At 46.2% G+C, this 17,220-nt stretch overlaps 1 protein-coding gene across 6 annotated transcripts in view; it reads left to right on the top strand.

The window, feature by feature from the left end:
* The window catches only part of PRRC2A (proline rich coiled-coil 2A), a 1,008,219-nt gene that overhangs the window by 129,094 nt on the left and 861,905 nt on the right, over positions 1–17,220 (top strand). For all 6 annotated transcript variants that reach the window (XM_069237153.1, XM_069237152.1, XM_069237151.1 and 3 more), the window contains exon 6: positions 16,895–17,038. In XM_069237153.1, coding sequence (XP_069093254.1) covers positions 16,895–17,038 — 144 coding nt within the window. The remainder of the gene's footprint in view (positions 1–16,894; positions 17,039–17,220) is intronic.

Here is a 17,220-nt window from a genome sequence, read left to right as displayed (position 1 = left end):
GTGTCAACCAGGCGATCCTCTGCCTAGCCCAGTCGGTGGCTGGCCCGAGAAGCCCCCCTATGCCCTGCCTGCACCGCTAGAGTGACCCCGGGTGTAAAGAAATGGCTCCCTGTTGCAGTTACCCCCCACTTTTTGCCTGATGCTGACTTGACTGAGAAGTGTGCTGGGACCCTGCTAACCAGGCCCCAGCACCAGTGTTCCTTCACCTAAAATGTACCATTGTATCCACAATTGGCACACCCTGGCATTCAGATAAGTCCCTTGTAACTGGTACTTCTAGTACCAAGGGCCCTGATGCCAAGAAAGGTCTCTAAGGGCTGCAGCATGTCTTATGCCACCCTAGAGACCCCTCACTCAGCACAGACACACTGCTTACAAGCCTGTGTGTGCTGGTGAGAACAAAATGAGTAAGTCGACATGGCACTCCCCTCAGGGTGCCATGCCAGCCTCTCACTGCCTATGCAGTATAGGTAAGACACCCCTCTAGCAGGCCTTACAGCCCTAAGGCAGGGTGCACTATACCATAGGTGAGGGTACCAGTGCATGAGCACTGTGCCCCTACAGTGTCTAAGCAAAACCTTAGACATTGTAAGTGCAGGGTAGCCATAAGAGTATATGGTCTGGGAGTCTGTTTTACACGAACTCCACAGCACCATAATGGCTACACTGAAAACTGGGAAGTTTGGTATCAAACTTCTCAGCACAATAAATGCACACTGATGCCAGTGTACATCTTATTGTAAAATACACCCCAGAGGGCACCTTAGAGGTGCCCCCTGAAACTTAACCGACTATCTGTGTAGGCTGACTAGTTTTAGCAGCCTGCCACAAACCGAGACATGTTGCTGGCCCCATGGGGAGAGTGCCTTTGTCACTCTGAGGCCAGTAACAAAGCCTGCACTGGGTGGAGATGCTAACACCTCTCCCAGGCAGGAATTGTCACACCTGGCGGTGAGCCTCAAAGGCTCACCTCCTTTGTGCCAACCCAGCAGGACACTCCAGCTAGTGGAGTTGCCCGCCCCCTCCGGCCAGGCCCCACTTTTGGCGGCAAGGCCGGAGAAAATAATGAGAAAAACAAGGAGGAGTCACTGGCCAGTCAGGACAGCCCCTAAGGTGTCCTGAGCTGAAGTGACTCTAACTTTTAGAAATCCTCCATCTTGCAGATGGGGGATTCCCCCAATAGGGTTAGGATTGTGTCCCCCTCCCCTTGGGAGGAGGCACAAAGAGGGTGTACCCACCCTCAGGGCTAGTAGCCATTGGCTACTAACCCCCCAGACCTAAACACGCCCTTAAATTTAGTATTTAAGGGCTACCCTGAACCCTAGAAAATTAGATTCCTGCAACTACAAGAAGGACTGCCTAGCTGAAAAACCCCTGCAGAGGAAGACCAGAAGACGACAACTGCCTTGGCTCCAGAAACTCACCGGCCTGTCTCCTGCCTTCCAAAGATCCTGCTCCAGCGACGCCTTCCAAAGGGACCAGCGACCTCGACATCCTCTGAGGACTGCCCCTGCTTCGAAAAGACAAGAAACTCCCGAGGACAGCGGACCTGCTCCAAGAAAAGCTGCAACTTTGTTTCCAGCAGCTTTAAAGAACCCTGCAAGCTCCCCGCAAGAAGCGTGAGACTTGCAACACTGCACCCGGCGACCCCGACTCGGCTGGTGGAGAACCGACACCTCAGGAGGGACCCCAGGACTACTCTGATACTGTGAGTACCAAAACCTGTCCCCCCTGAGCCCCCACAGCGCCGCCTGCAGAGGGAATCCCGAGGCTTCCCCTGACCGCGACTCTTTGAACCTAAAGTCCCGACGCCTGGGAGAGACCCTGCACCCGCAGCCCCCAGGACCTGAAGGACCGGACTTTCACGGGAGAAGTGACCCCCAGGAGTCCCTCTCCCTTACCCAAGTGGAGGTTTCCCCGAGGAATCCCCCCCCTTGCCTGCCTGCAGCGCTGAAGAGATCCCTAGATCTCCCATTGACTTCCATTACAAACCCGACGCTTGTTTCTACACTGCACCCGGCCGCCCCCGCGCTGCTGAGGGTGAAATTTCTGTGTGGGCTTGTGTCCCCCCCGGTGCCCTACAAAACCCCCCTGGTCTGCCCTCCGAAGACGCGGGTACTTACCTGCAAGCAGACCGGAACCGGGGCACCCCCTTCTCTCCATTCTAGCCTATATGTTTTGGGCACCACTTTGAACTCTGCACCTGACCGGCCCTGAGCTGCTGGTGTGGTGACTTTGGGGGCTGCTCTGAACCCCCAACGGTGGGCTACCTTGGACCAAGAACTAAGCCCTGTAAGTGTCTTACTTACCTGGAAAAACTAACAAAAACTTACCTCCCCCAGGAACTGTGAAAATTGCACTAAGTGTCCACTTTTAAAACAGCTATTTGTCAATAACTTGAAAAGTATACATGCAATTTTGATGATTTGAAGTTCCTAAAGTACTTACCTGCAATACCTTTCGAATGAGATATTACATGTAGAATTTGAACCTGTGGTTCTTAAAATAAACTAAGAAAAGATATTTTTCTATATAAAAACCTATTGGCTGGATTTGTCTCTGAGTGTGTGTACCTCATTTATTGTCTATGGGTATGTACAACAAATGCTTAACACTACTCCTTGGATAAGCCTACTGCTCGACCACACTACCACAAAATAGAGCATTAGTATTATCTATTTTTACCACTATTTTACCTCTAAGGGGAACCCTTGGACTCTGTGCATGCTATTCCTTACTTTGAAATAGCACATACAGAGCCAACTTCCTACACCGGGTCTCTCCATCGATTTCAATTACAAACCCGACGCCTGCTTTGCACACTGCACCCAGCCGTCCCTGTGCCGCTGAGGGTGTGTTTTGTGTGCCTACTTGTGTCTCCCCCCCCCCCCCCAAGTGCTCTACAAAACCCCCCTGGTCTGCCCTCCGAAGACACAGGTACTTATCTATAGGGAGACTGGAACTGGAGCACCCCTGTTCTTCATAGGCACCTATGTGTTTTGGGCACCTCTTTGACCTTTGCACCTGACCGGCCCTGAGCTGCTGATGTGGTAACTTTGGGGTTGCCTTGAACCCCCAACGGTGGGCTGCCTATGCCCAGGAACTGAGACTTGGAAGTGTCTTACTTACCTGGCAAACTAACCATTACTTACCTCTCCCAGGAACTGTTGATTTTTGCACTGTGTCCACTTTGAAAATAGCTTATTGCCATTTTTTACTAAAACTCTGTATGCTATTGCTCTAATTCAATTCCTAACTTACCTATGTGGAGTACCTTGCATCTTATGTATTTACTTCAAATCTTGAACTTGTGGTTCTAAAAATAAATTATGAAAATATATTTTTCTGTATAAAAACGATTGGCCTGGAGTAAGTCTTTGAGTGTGTGTTCCTCATTTATTGCCTGTGTGTGTACAACAAATGCTTAACAGTACCCTCTGATGAGCCTACTGCTCGACCACACTACCACAAAATAGAGCATTAGAATTATCTAATTTTGCCACTGTCTTACCTCTAAGGGGAACCCTTGGACTCTGCACACTATCTCTTACTTTGAGATAGTATATACAGAGCCATCTTCCTACAGTGGGTCACTAGAGTGACCAACTCCATTTTAGGCTTATTTAAGGGCTCCCTTGAGAGTGGGTCCTCAGATTTGTTGGGCACAACATTTTCTGCTCGTAGCCTGGAACTGCTGCTGGTCTGGTTTTGGAACTGAAACTAGACAGTATCCAGTTGGGAGGGCTCACACTACAACATGGTTCCTCCAGCTCATGCAAGATTTTTGCAACGTCTGTGGCTGCGCTTCCTCGAGGGTCACATCTAAGAAGCAAAAATAAACCTCTCTTGGAGTGAAGAAGTCACTCCTTTACATCCGCAGGCACCTCAAGACTACAGCGACCAGCTGGTGGATCCTGCTGTCCCATGGACAGGAAAAAGGCTCTGCTCGCAGGTGGTGGTTTGTGGTCCTCTCCTGGTCCAACTTTTCTTCTGACCAACTTAGGAGACGGTGGACCCTTGCTGCAGCCACTGGAACGGAACCCCTGTGATCCGAGACTGTTGATCTTGCCAAGGTTTGTTGGCTCTTCCTCCAGGAGATCCTCGGGCTGAAAGAAGCTCCAGCCTCCAGCAAGTTCAGCTTCCATTCTGCAGTTCCTGCAATGTGGGCCTCCTGTTTAATTGTGATGTTTAAGCCTCCCTGCAACTCCCTGTGCCTGCTGCCAGGTGGTGACTCGTGAGGGCTCCTCCGGCTGGCTTTGCTTCATACTGATGGCCTGCCCTGACTACCCTCCAAGGGTTGAGTCACTAGGACCCAAAAATCTACAATCTTCCTTGCAACAACTATTTACGTTTCCCAAAGCTTTTTGATGGTCCTGCTGGCCACTGACCCTCCAGTAGTCCGGCAGCCGACATGGGACAGCTCTTGGCTGACTCGAAGGATCTCCTGCATCCCCTGGACTCCACAGCCGGACTTCTTCCTTGACCGTCCTGCAGGAACTTGACCTCCATGAGGGAGGGCATTGACTACCTGCACCACCTGGACATCACTGAGTGTTCTGAACAATGTCCCCTTCTTATTAAGGTTCTTGTCATCCGGAATATACCCTTGGGTTCCACCGACCTGGTCCACGGGTGGGTCGTGACAGCAGCTGGCCAATCGAGGCTTCCATTGCCTACAAAAATTGTATGATGCCACTTCACCCCCTAAGCACCTGGGCTCCCTGGTGTAGGTATTCCAGTCTTCTGGTTATCCACAGGTGGCAGTACTTTCCAACTTTCTTTGTGCCAAATGGTTTCCTCAGGGTCCACTTGGAAAGATCCGGAATCCATAAAAATCCAACTGAGACATTCCTTTGTTAGCCTATGGGACACCCCGCTTGATGACTGCTGTGCACCTGGGCACCCGTGGAATTTCTGGTACTTACCTCTGGTGATTTCTTACTCCCCCAACCCCTGGGATTCTAACCCACTTAACTTGGTTGGGCACCGCCATTCTTCTACCACTTTCTTAGTCTATGGTTTGCTTCTCCCCCACCCCCCAAACAAAAAAAAATAGGGGCCATCTATTTCAATGTTTATCCTAATTCTTACTAAGTGTAAATTTTGTGTGTAGATATCTCCAAGTGGAGGTATACCAGTGTTAGTATAGTCTTAGTGTTCTAATAACTAATACTTTATTTTTGCAACTCCTGGTGTGGTTCTTTCTTGTATGACATTCGCTGAATGACTATTGTGGTATTGCAAGTGCTTTACACTGCTCCTGGATAAGCTTTAACTGCTCACCACAGCTACCCCTAGATAGCTTTTGTTATCTGGACACCTAAACACTATCACTAAGGGTTGCCTGGAATCAGTATAGTTTGTCACACAATAGGTGTACACCATAAACTGAGCCAGCCTCATACTGTGGTTGCGCCTGGAATTTTCCAACTTCTTACATTTTCCTTAGTCCTTTCTTTATTTTTTGTTTTTTTTGTTGGGTTTTAATGGATCTTCCCATTTGGTGCTTGCTGTGACGCTGTATCGCCTACTCCAGAAGCTCCTTCCTTTTGTCGCCATCTTCTGATTCTTTTTTTCCGCTGCTGGGTCTTGAATCCTGCTGAAGTTTGTGGAAGAAATTCCAGAAAATCGTCAAATTCCAGTCGGAATCGTTAACATTGTCAAGAAGAGGTACAGGAGGAATTTTTGGGAGAAGAGTTTTAAAAGGCTTTTAGAGAATGTCCATTCAGCGGGGCTCACTGAAGGGCCTGAATGGAGAAGACACACATTCCAGTTTTGCAACAATTGTCTCCACAAGTTTACCCAGAAGGACAGGCACCCTTTCTTAAAACTCAGCTCTCCTGTCGACCACAAAAGTGAGGACTGCAATGCCTTCTTGGTCTTCCCATGAAAGTCACTGGGGGTGAGGGAGAGACAGCGACGCTCGCATCTCAGCCAAAATTAACCGCAGACAACACCATCCCTAAGGGACCTAGGCCTCTCCAGTGAAGAGGAGTACAATGTCGCCGAGGAAGCAGAAGGAAGGATGTCTTATGTCGAAGGGAAGCTCATCTGTGTTGAAGTTTAGGTGAGAAAGAAAACAATGAAAATGGAGGTAAGACTCACCAACCTTATAAAAACAGCTAAAGTCGCGTAACGCAGCCTCAAGGGCATCTAAGGGAACCTCGGTGTCGAATCACTCCTCTGCTGCAGGCACGCCCCGAGAAAGAGACCTCCTCTGTTCTCTCGAAGGATACTCCGCAGGAGGAGTTGAAAAAACCAAGGCGTCTAAAGACGGTAGAGGCGAAGGATTCTTTGGCATCGAAAACGGGTCGCGAGCGGAGCAAAGGTCTGACCTAGACGTCTTTGAAAGACTCTTCGATATTGTAGATGAAGACACTAAGCCTAGACGCAGAAGAGAAGGCGGCTGAGATAGAAAGATAAGGCGCCTCGAGGCTGAAATCCAGAAGAGGGATTTCAACAAAATCCTAAACCGGGTCCGCATACCCCTGAAAACTTCGATGCTAAAAGATCACTCGGAGAAAGAGGTCAAGGGAATGGAGCCTCCTCTTAGTTTTGAGTCCCAAGACGAGGAAGAAGAGCTGTTTTATGAGGAAGAGGAAAAACAGCTGCCTAAACCATTTCAGAGGAGAAGATGAGAACGTGGAGCAGTGGCAGGACCTGGATTCTGGCCCCCCTGAGAGAGGGGTGGAGAGTTACCCCTTTAGATCATTGCACCTATACTCCACCCACTCCCTTGACCATATAGGCGTGTATAACCAGGTGATTAAACATGCAGCAAACAAGTATGGGGTGCAACTTGATGAAGAAAAACCCAATCATGTTTTCTTCCAGAAACTCTGTTCCAGACACAAACCAAGTTCCAGTTCAGACCCTATGCTATCTAGTGTCCTGAACCAAGGGAAAGAAGCCTTTAAAGAGCCTGGAGTTGTTGTGCTGACACTCCCAAGTGCAGAGAAAATGTACAAGCATTTGTCAAAAGGTATAGCATATATAAAAGGAACAGTTTCTGCAGATTCTCTCGTCAACTGTGAGGAAAAGGGCCAGTATCCCATCAAGTGTAGGGAGGAAGTTTCAGAATGAATTTTCTCATCAAAGCTTTCAAGGAACCTGCCAAACAGGTTTAACCCAACAAGGATGTTTTCACAAACAACAAGGCCAACAGCCTGTGTCCAGGGTAGGGGACAACTCCACAAAGGAGGATTTACTTCCATGAACAAGTGACTCTGCAAATCAAAAAAAAAATTCTCACAGACATGATCAGGAAGAGACCCCACCAAACAACTACTGTTCCTACTTTCAACTCCTGTAGGGGTCAGAATAAAAGAAAAATCTTAAGGAGTGGAGGAAAATAACATCGGACAAATGGATATTAAATTTAATCCAATTCGGATATTGCATACAATTTCTAAAATTCCCTCCCTTAAGAGGACCAAACAAAATTCTCCCTCCAAAGAGGAAACAACATGCCTCCTCAAGGAGGTGGATGTACTGTTGGGGGAAAAGAGCAATAGAAAGGGTTCCAAACAAGGACATCAGCAAATGAAAACAATGCTCAACTTATTTCCTATTTCCCAGAGTCGATGGTTCACTGTGGCCAATTTTAGAACTCAGGTTCATAGAAAAGTTTATAAAAAGACAACAATTCAAGATGACATCATTGCAAGAACTGATCCCTCAATTACAAAAAAAGAGATTACATGGCAACAATAGACTTGAAGGACGCCTACTTGCACATTCCAATGAATGCAGGACACACAGGGTTCCTATGCTTTGTATTAAACAAAATTAAATTCACTGTCAGTTATCAGTATTGGCATTCAGAATAAAATCCGCACCAAGGATGTTCACCAAGTGCCTAGCAGCAGCTGCAACCGACCTCATGATAAAAGGCATACATGTTTACCCATACCTAGATGACTGGCTAGTAAGAGCAAAGTCCTACAAAAAGAAAATGCAAGGAAGACATACAGGATGTAATAGAAACCTATATTCTCACTAGGGTTCTCAATAAACCTACAGAATTCACCCCAAAATCTGAGCAGGAAAAGATATTTCTTGGAGCAAGGATAAACTCAATCTAGGGGAAGGTGTTCTCCAACATGAAGAGAAAACAATCCTTGATTACGGAGACTCTCCTTTACCAGAAGGAGCAATCTGTGACAGTGAGGATGGTGGGGAGATTTCTGGTGAAAATGGCATCACGTATTTTCCTAATCCGTTATGCAAAACTTTCCATTAGGCCAATTCAGAAATGGTTACAAAACCAGTGGTCACAAGCAGCAGGTAGCTGGGCGGATCTAGTGGTTGTTATGCTGAAAAGACAGGACGAAATATTGTGGTAGAACAGGTCAACTATAACTCAAGGTTTGAAATTTCAACAACCAGCTCCATCAGTAACAATCACAACAGATGCATTGCATATGGGGTGGTGAGCACACATACACTCTCTCAAAGTTAAAGGAGTTTGGAAAGAAATTGATGCAGTAAAGCACGTCAACTTTCTGGAACAAAAAACAGTATTCATAGCCTTAATAGCCTTTTAGAAGCAGTTATTAGGGTAAACTGTATTGATCCAGACAGACAATGCTACAACAATGTTTATATCAACAAACGGGGGGAACGCAGTCCCTTCAGTTATCAAAGCTAGCCCATGAACTCTGAAAATGGGCCATACAAAAGAAAATATAATTTTCAGTGATCCATCTTCCTGGGAAGCTCAGTACAGAGGCGGACAAGCTGATCATATAGGAGTGTTCTCACAGGAATGGAATGTAAATGAAGTACTCACAAGGATCTTTCAGAAGTGGGGGACCTAACAATAGATCTTTTTGCTGCACCAGGGAATGCAAAATGCCAAACCTCACATGCAGTCCCTGGGAATGCTCTGTCTGTAAACTGGTCAGGGACATTTGCTTTCTTTTTTCTCCGATACTACTATTACACAGGGTGATCAACAGATGCAAAAGAAGCAAAATTACTGATCTTGATTGCTCCCCAAAGGGCAAGACACACATGGTTCTCGGAACTAATACAGATGTCAAAGGGGAACATTCAAAAACTCCCATTATCTATGGAGAGAGGGAAGGATTTTTACCCTGAACCAGGAACCTTGAGCTTAGCGGCCTGGCTCCTGAGGACGTAGAATTTGGACACTGAAAACTGCTAGAAAAAATAATGGGCGTACTTAGAGTGGCATGGACGCCAACCACAAGATGATGCTACTTCCCAAATGGAAATGATACTCCTGGTGCCTTAAAACAGTTACGAAAAGATACAAATAAATCAACAGTTCTAAAAGAATTAACACACCTGATAGACTGCAAATTAACTCATGCCTCCTTAAAAATACATCTAGCAGTAATAGTTGCTTACACAGGGGGGCTCGTAGGGAAAAGTTTTTTCACAGCACAAGTAATAAAATGAATCACACCACCAAGGAAGGTACCAGCACATGCATGGAACCTTAATTTGGTGCACACTCAATTAATGAAGCACCCTTTGAACCCTTGCACAAAGCCTCACAAAAGTTACACTGGAGACCTCCAGAGTGAGCGGAATACAAGCTCTCACAATCCAGGAACCATATTTACAAATTCACAAGGACAGAATTGTCATGAGAGCAGGTTAACAGTTTGTACCAAAAATTGTTTCTCACTTTCAAACTACGTAAATATCAAGTTTTTTTTGTTTTTTTTCAAAACCCAGAAGATTAAGCAGAGAGAGCCCGACATACACTGGACACTTGACGTGCAATAATGTATCACATAGAAAGAACAAAATCATGCAGGAAGATGAAACAACTCTTTGTGGAAACCATTACCTAAATGTTCAGTGGCCAGATGGAGCTGTGAAACTATTCAAATATGGCACACGATTGCCGGGGAAAATTTAGACACAAACCTAAGGGCACACTCAACAAGGAAGAAATGAGCAACCATTGCCTTTCTAACAAAGACACCATTGTAGGATAAATGTATGGTAGCCACTTTGTCATCCACACACACATTCACAAAACACTGCTGCATAGATGTTCAAATGAGCAAAGAAGCTCAGGTGGGTCAAACGGTACTAAAACATCAATTTACAAATAGAAGTCCTAAAACACTGCTACATAATTAAGGCACAGCCTGTGAATCCAGAAAAGATTCATGCAGCAAAACGAACAGTTATTACCTGTAGGGGTCGTTTGGCAGCTTGAAGAATTTTCTGGCTTCATACGCAATCCACCTACCTCCACCAAGAAGATGGAAAAGAAGGGGGTGAAAAATAATCTGAAGATGGTGAGAAACGGTCGGAGCTTTTGGAGGAGGAGATACAGTGTTCCAGGAAGCACCAAATCAGCAGGTCCATTGACACCCAACAACAAAAACAAAAAATAACAAAAGGATTAAGGAAAACATAAGTTTGAACATTTGGACCCAAACACTAGATGGTGAAATACTGCACAGCATGTGAATACTGAAAATTCTTCAAGCTGCAAAACTACTCCTACAGGTAAACTATTTGTTCCTTAGTCCCAAAAAGGGTGGATCCATGAGACCAGTCTTGACCTTCAGACCCCTAAACCAATACAACATTTTAGAACACTTTCACATGGTCACAATTCAAGATGTCATCCCACTACCACAACTAGGCGACTTAATAACAGCACTCGACCTGAAGGACTTCTATTTCCACATGTCTGTTAACCTGACGCATTGCTGTTAGGTCAGGTTAGTAACAAACAGCCCTTTAACCCTTTCCAATTCAAGGTGCCCCCTTTCACGGTCACAACTGCCCCAATGTTTTCACCAAAGGTATAGCAGTAGTACAAGCCCACTTGACAGGCAAAACCTAAACAACTTAAATGTTTTTTCATAGTTAGACGATTGTCTTACCAAAAGCACTACTTGTCAGCAGTGCTACCAGCACAGTCCAACCACCATAAACCTACTTCACCAACTAGGATTTACCATAAATGCAGGCAAATCTGATCTTTAGCCTCTCTTACAATTCTACCTAGGAACCATCCTTGATTCACAAAGAGGTATAGCCTACCCCAATGGTGCCAGAATGCACTCTTTCCAAATGCTTTGTCCTCTGTTCCAACCTCATTAGCAAATAACAGTGAGGACAGTCCTGTGTCTCCTCGGTATGATGATTTCATACATAGCCCTAGTACCTCATGCAAGACTCAGCATGCGTCCTTTAGAAGAGTGCTTAGTGCACCAATAGTCTCAAGTCGCAGGTCAATAGGAGAATCTGTTGTTTGTCGGTCGTCAAGTTTACCACTCAAATGGTGGAACACCAACAATCTCCTAAAAAGACCGCTTTTTCTGGACCTACTTCTGCGAGGAACAGACGCCTCTCTCACAGGCTGCAAAATGCATTCACAAGATCTCACTGTCCATGGACCGTGGACACTAAGCTAGAAACCTCTCCAAATCAGTCACCTGGAGTTGCTAGCTGTTCATCTAGCGCTCAAAGCCTTCCTTTCCACTTGATTGACAAGGTAGACTAGATCAAAACAGACAACATGACTGCCATGTACTATCTCCAAAAAGAGGGGGCTTCAGGTCCCCTCAGCTCCCTCACTTAGTCACCTTCTGGAAATGGGCTCTATGATACAACATTCACCTGTTAGCGGAGTACCTGCTGGGAGTGGACAGTGACTTTGTAGATCTCCTTAGCAGGAGGGGCCAACAAGTCCACGAACGGGAGCTGTACCTGCAAGTCTTCCTTCCATACTTCCGGCATTGGGATCACCCAGAAATAGACCTTTGTGCCACGGCTGAAAATACACAATGCTCAAACCTTGCCTTCAGGTTCCCACAGTTTAAAGGCAACACATGATGGATGAGTTGGTCAGGGATATTTGCTAATACTTTTCCACCTCTCCCACTGTTTCTGTTTGTGGTTTGCAAATTTCGGCAGACATCTCACCCTCATCCTAGTAGCTCCCACATGGGCTTGGCAACCATGGTTCAGCACACTCCTAGAACTCACTAGTTCCCCACGAGTCTCTGCCAAACAGGCAAGACCTTCTCCTGTAGAACCATGGAGAAATTAGACACCCAGATCCCTCAACCATGCAATCTGGGTCCTAAAGTCCTACAGTTCAGCTATTTGAACCTACCACAACTCTGTATGGATATCCTTAAATAAGCATGCAGGCCAACTACGCATGCTTGTTATGCTGCAAAGTGGAAAAGATTTGTTAATTACTGTCATTCTAAAGAAACTGAACCTTTAAAACCCACTGTACAAGACATTGTTACCTATTACATATTACGGGTCTAGCTTTTATGTCTATAAGGCTACACCTGGCAGTAGTGGCTGAATATCTACAAAACAGACAACACGCTTCTCGTTTCAGGATTCCTGTTTTTAAAACCTTCTTAGAAGGTCTTAAGTTATTACTTCTAGGGTGCCACCTGCTACTACTTCGAATCTCAATATTGTATTGAAAAGATTAATGGGCCCTCCATTTGAACACCTTCAGTTCTGCCTCCTCCAGTTTTTGTCCTGGAAAATATAATTTCTTGTTGCCATCAGTTCACTCAGATTTGTCAGTGAGCTTCAGGCATTAACTTTAAAGGAACCCTTCGTCCAACTGCATACAGATAGGGTGGTACTATGTACCAATCCTACATTTCTTCCAAAGGTATGGTGTCTCAATGATATCTTAATCTATTGAATTGCCAGTATTTCCCCCCCAACCCGAATCAGTTGCGAAATGGGCCCTACACACCCTAGATATAAAACGATCCCTTATTTATTATATTGATAAAACCAAGTCTTTTAGAAAAACACAACTCTTTGTTGCTTTTTCAAAACCTCACAAACAAGCCATTTTTTAAATCCGGCTTTACACGTTGAATTGTCAAATGCATTCAAACATGCTATGCTAAAGCTAAAAGAACTTTACCTATCCCTCCAAGAGCTCACTTCACTGGTAACAAAAAAAAAAAGAGCCTCAATGACCTGCCTAGGAAATATTCCTATAGCTGACATATGTAAGGCAGCTACATGGTCTACATCACATACATTTACTGAATACATGAACAAGCCAATGTCGGGCAAGCTGTTCTATGTACACAATTTGAAACCCTCACAGGTTAGCCACCGCTTAATGAGGAGGACTGCTTTTCAATGTATGCAAAGCATGTGTTTCTATAGCCACACATGTCTTGAACGGAACATGTTACTTACCACATAAGCACCTGTTCGTGGCATGTAGATTCATATGTGCCAACCCTCCTTCCCGGCACCCATGTGTGTTGCAGTTACTTTTATAAGGTATCACACATTCGTTTAGCTTGGACATTTTTCTGCGCTATGTTCACACTCCATCCTTACCCGCCTTGCGGGAAAACAATCTAACAATGGAGTCGATGACCAGCAATAAGAGGAGTAGCTGTACCTTGTGACTCAAGACTATGTTCCAACCAAGCAAAACAACTTGCTCTTCTCCAAGCCCTAACACTACATGGCGGGATTATCCAAAGCATCTGAATCTACAGCACGACTTGCTATGAACCGATGCTTACTGGCTAAGCAACATTTTCCTTTCCATCCTTATGGGCTCATGTATTTCTTTAACCTAAAATTCGCTGAAAGTAGGAATATTTCTAGAATGCTGGTGCGATGATTCGTTACAGAATGGAGATTTGGAACCAGTTTCCACTCTTGCAACAGGACATTTCAGCCCTGTCGTCTATTAATAAGTTACCAATCTCTGATGATACAACTGTATAAGATCTTTGGCAAAGTTTGGTCAATGATGGCCCTTGTCTTTACTTGGTTTTAAGATACAGGGTATTCAAATAGACACTTTCTTGGTGTGTTTGTCATGAATTGAAAGTAGTTTGACTGTGACGTTCTACCAAAAAAGCTGTCTCAAATTAGAAATGCATGCAGAATTAATAAATGTTATGAAGACTGATGTTCAAACAGTTCTTTTTAGTTACTAGACCATTGTTTTTTAATCTGTACTGAGATGTCATCCTCTATTGCAACCTGCTGTTCTATAACATGCTTTAGAAATCTTTAAAATCTTTTCCTGTTGCACATTTGACAGTATACCTTTGTAAGGAAATGCCTCCTTGGCATGGTTACCCCCTGACGTTTTGCCTTTGCTGATGCTAAGTTTTGATTTGAAAGTGTGCTGAGGCCTGCTAACCAGGCCCCAGCACCAGTGTTTTTTCCCTAACCTGTACTTTTGTTTTCACAATTGGCACACCCTGGCATCCAAGTAAGTCCCTTGTAACTTGTACCCCTGGTACCAAGGGCCCTGATGCCAGGGAAGGTCTCTAAGGGCTGCAGCATATCTTATGCCACCTTGGGGACCCCTCACTCAGCACAGACACACTGCTTGCCAGCTTGTGTGTGCTGGTGAGGACAAAACGAGTAAGTCGACATGGCACTCCCCTCAGGGTGCCATGACAACCTCACACTGCCTATGCAGTATAGATAAGTCACCCCTCTAGCAGGCCTTACAGCCCTAAGGCAGGGTGCACTATACCATAGGTGAGGGCACCAGTGCATGAGCCCTGTGCCCCTACAGTGTCTAAGCAAAACCTTAGACATTGTAAGTGCAGGGTAGCCATAAGAGTATATGGTCTGGGAGTCTGTCAAACACGAACTCCACAGCACCATAATGGCTACACTGAAAACTGGGAAGTTTGGTATCAAACTTCTCAGCACAATAAATGCACACTGATGCCAGTGTACATTTTATTGTAACATACACCCCAGAGGGCACCTTATAGGTGCCCCCTGAAACCTTAACCAACTACCCGTGTAGGCTGACTGGTTTTAGCAGCCTGCCACACTCGAGACATGTTGCTGGCCACATGGGGAGAGTGCCTTTGTCACTCTGAGGCTAGTAACAAAGCCTGTACTGGGTGGAGATGCTTATCACCTCCCCCTTGCAGGAACTGTAACAGCTGGCGGTGAGCCTCAAAGGCCCACCCCCTTTGTTACAGCACCCCAGGGCATTCCAGCTAGTGGAGTTGCCCGCCACCTCCGGCCACGGCCCCACTTTTGGCGGCAAGGCCGGAGGAGATAATGAGAAAAACAAGGAGTCGTCACTGGCCAGTCAGGACAGCCCCTTAGGCAACCTGAGCTGAGGTGACTCTGACTTTTAGAAATCCTCCATCTTGCAGACTGAGGATTCCCCCAATAGGGATAGGAATGTGACCCCCTCCCCTTGGGAGGAGGCACAAAGAGGGTGTAGCCACCCTCAGGGCTAGTAGCCATTGGCTACTGCCCTCCCAGACCTAAACACACCCCTAAATTCTGTATTTAGGGGCTCCCCTGAACCTAGGAACTCAGATTCCTGCAACCTAAGAAGAAGAGGACTGCTAAGCTGAAAAACCCTGCAGAGAAGACGGAGACACCAACTGCTTTGGCCCCAGCTCTACCGGCCTGTCTCCCCACTTCTAAAGACACTGCTCCAGCGACGCTCTCCTCAGGGACCAGCGACCTCTGAAGCCTCAGAGGACTGCCCTGCTCTAGAAGGACCAAGAAACTCCCGAGAACAGCGGCCCTGTTCACCCAAGACGGCAACTTTGTTTCAAAGGAGCAACTTTAAAACAACTGCGTTTCCCGCCGGAAGCGTGAGACTTGCTACTCTGCACCCGACTCCCCCGGCTCGACTTGTGGAGAAACAACACTTCAGGGAGGACTCCCCGGCGACTACGAGACCGTGAGTAGCCAGAGTTGCCCCTCCTGAGCCCCCACAGCGACGCCTGCAGAGGGAATCCCGAGGCTCCCCCTGACCGCGACTGCCTGACTCCCAGATCCCGACACCTGGTAAAGACTCTGCACCTGCAGCCCCCAGGACCTGAAAGATCGGAACTCCAGTGCATGAGTGACCCCCAGGAGGCCCTCTCCCTTGCCCAGGTGGTGGCTACCCCGAGGAGCCCCCCCACCCCCCCTTTGCCTGTCTGCATCACTGAAGAGACCCCTTGGTCCCCCATTGATTTCCATTGGAAACCCGACGTGTGTTTGCACACTGCACCCGGCCGCCCCCGTGCTGCTGAGGGTGTACTTTCTGTGCTAACTTGTGTCCCTCCCAGGTGCCCTACAAAACCCCCCTGGTCTGCCCTCCGAAGACGCGGGTACTTACCTGCTGGCAGACTGGAACCGGGGCACCCCCATCTCCATTGAAGCCTATGAGTTTTGGGTACCACTTTGATCTCTGCACCTGACTGGCCCTGAGCTGCTGGTATGGTAACTTTGGGGTTGCTCTGAACCCCCAACGGTGGGCTACTTTGGACCCAAACTTGAACCCCGTAGGTGGTTTACTTACCTGCAAGAACTAACAAACTCTTATTCCCCTAGGAACTGTGAAAATTGCACTGTCTAGTTTTAAAATAGCTATATGTGATTTATTTGAAGAGTGTACATGCTATTTTGATTATTCAAAGTTCCTAAAGTACCTACCTGCAGTACCTTTCATTTGAAGTATTACATGTAAAATCTGAACCTGTGGTTCTTAAAATAAACTAAGAAAAGATATTTTTCTATACAAAAACCTATTGGTCTGGAATTGTCTTTGAGTGTGTGTTCCTCATTTATTGCCTGTGTGTGTACAACAAATGCTTAACACTACTCCTTTGATAAGCCTACTGCTCGACCACACTACCACAAAATAGAGCATTAGTATTATCTCTTTTTGTCACTATCTTACCTCTAAGGGGAACCCTTGGACTCTGTGCATACTATTCCTTACTTTGAAATAGTGCATACAGAGCCAACTTCCTACAACCTACTAGTGGTAAAGACTTTTCAGGCCTTGAAGTGGGTATTGTACCATCGCATATTTGATAGCTTTATATTGCAGTACGGGAACCTCTAATATGATCCAGTCTAATCTGTGTCTTTCTACGTCTGTTATGCTGTGCAGGTGGAAAGGGATCAAGCCAACTGTCGCCATTCTCTCGAGAGGAATTTCCTACCCTACAAGCGGCTGGAGACCAGGACAAGGCTGGCAAAGAAAAGGACACTACAGATCAGTTGTCTGGGCCAGGACTAAACCTCCGCCCCCAAAGTGAGTTTCCCTAGCAAGCCCCTCATTCTTACTCATGCATGTGCAGACCTCTACTTCAAATAGGATGAGCTTTAGCTGTTTTACCAGACCAATGTTTTCCCACAAAAAAAATCCAAAGTAGTTTATATACTTTGAGATGCTTTGTTCAGCAGGCTTCATCCATTGATCTGTTGCACCACAGC

Source organism: Pleurodeles waltl, chromosome 6 (assembly GCF_031143425.1).
Source record: "Pleurodeles waltl isolate 20211129_DDA chromosome 6, aPleWal1.hap1.20221129, whole genome shotgun sequence".
Taxonomy (NCBI): domain Eukaryota; kingdom Metazoa; phylum Chordata; class Amphibia; order Caudata; family Salamandridae; genus Pleurodeles; species Pleurodeles waltl.
Note: the sequence above shows the minus strand (reverse complement) of the source record. Positions and strands in the feature narration are given on the sequence as shown.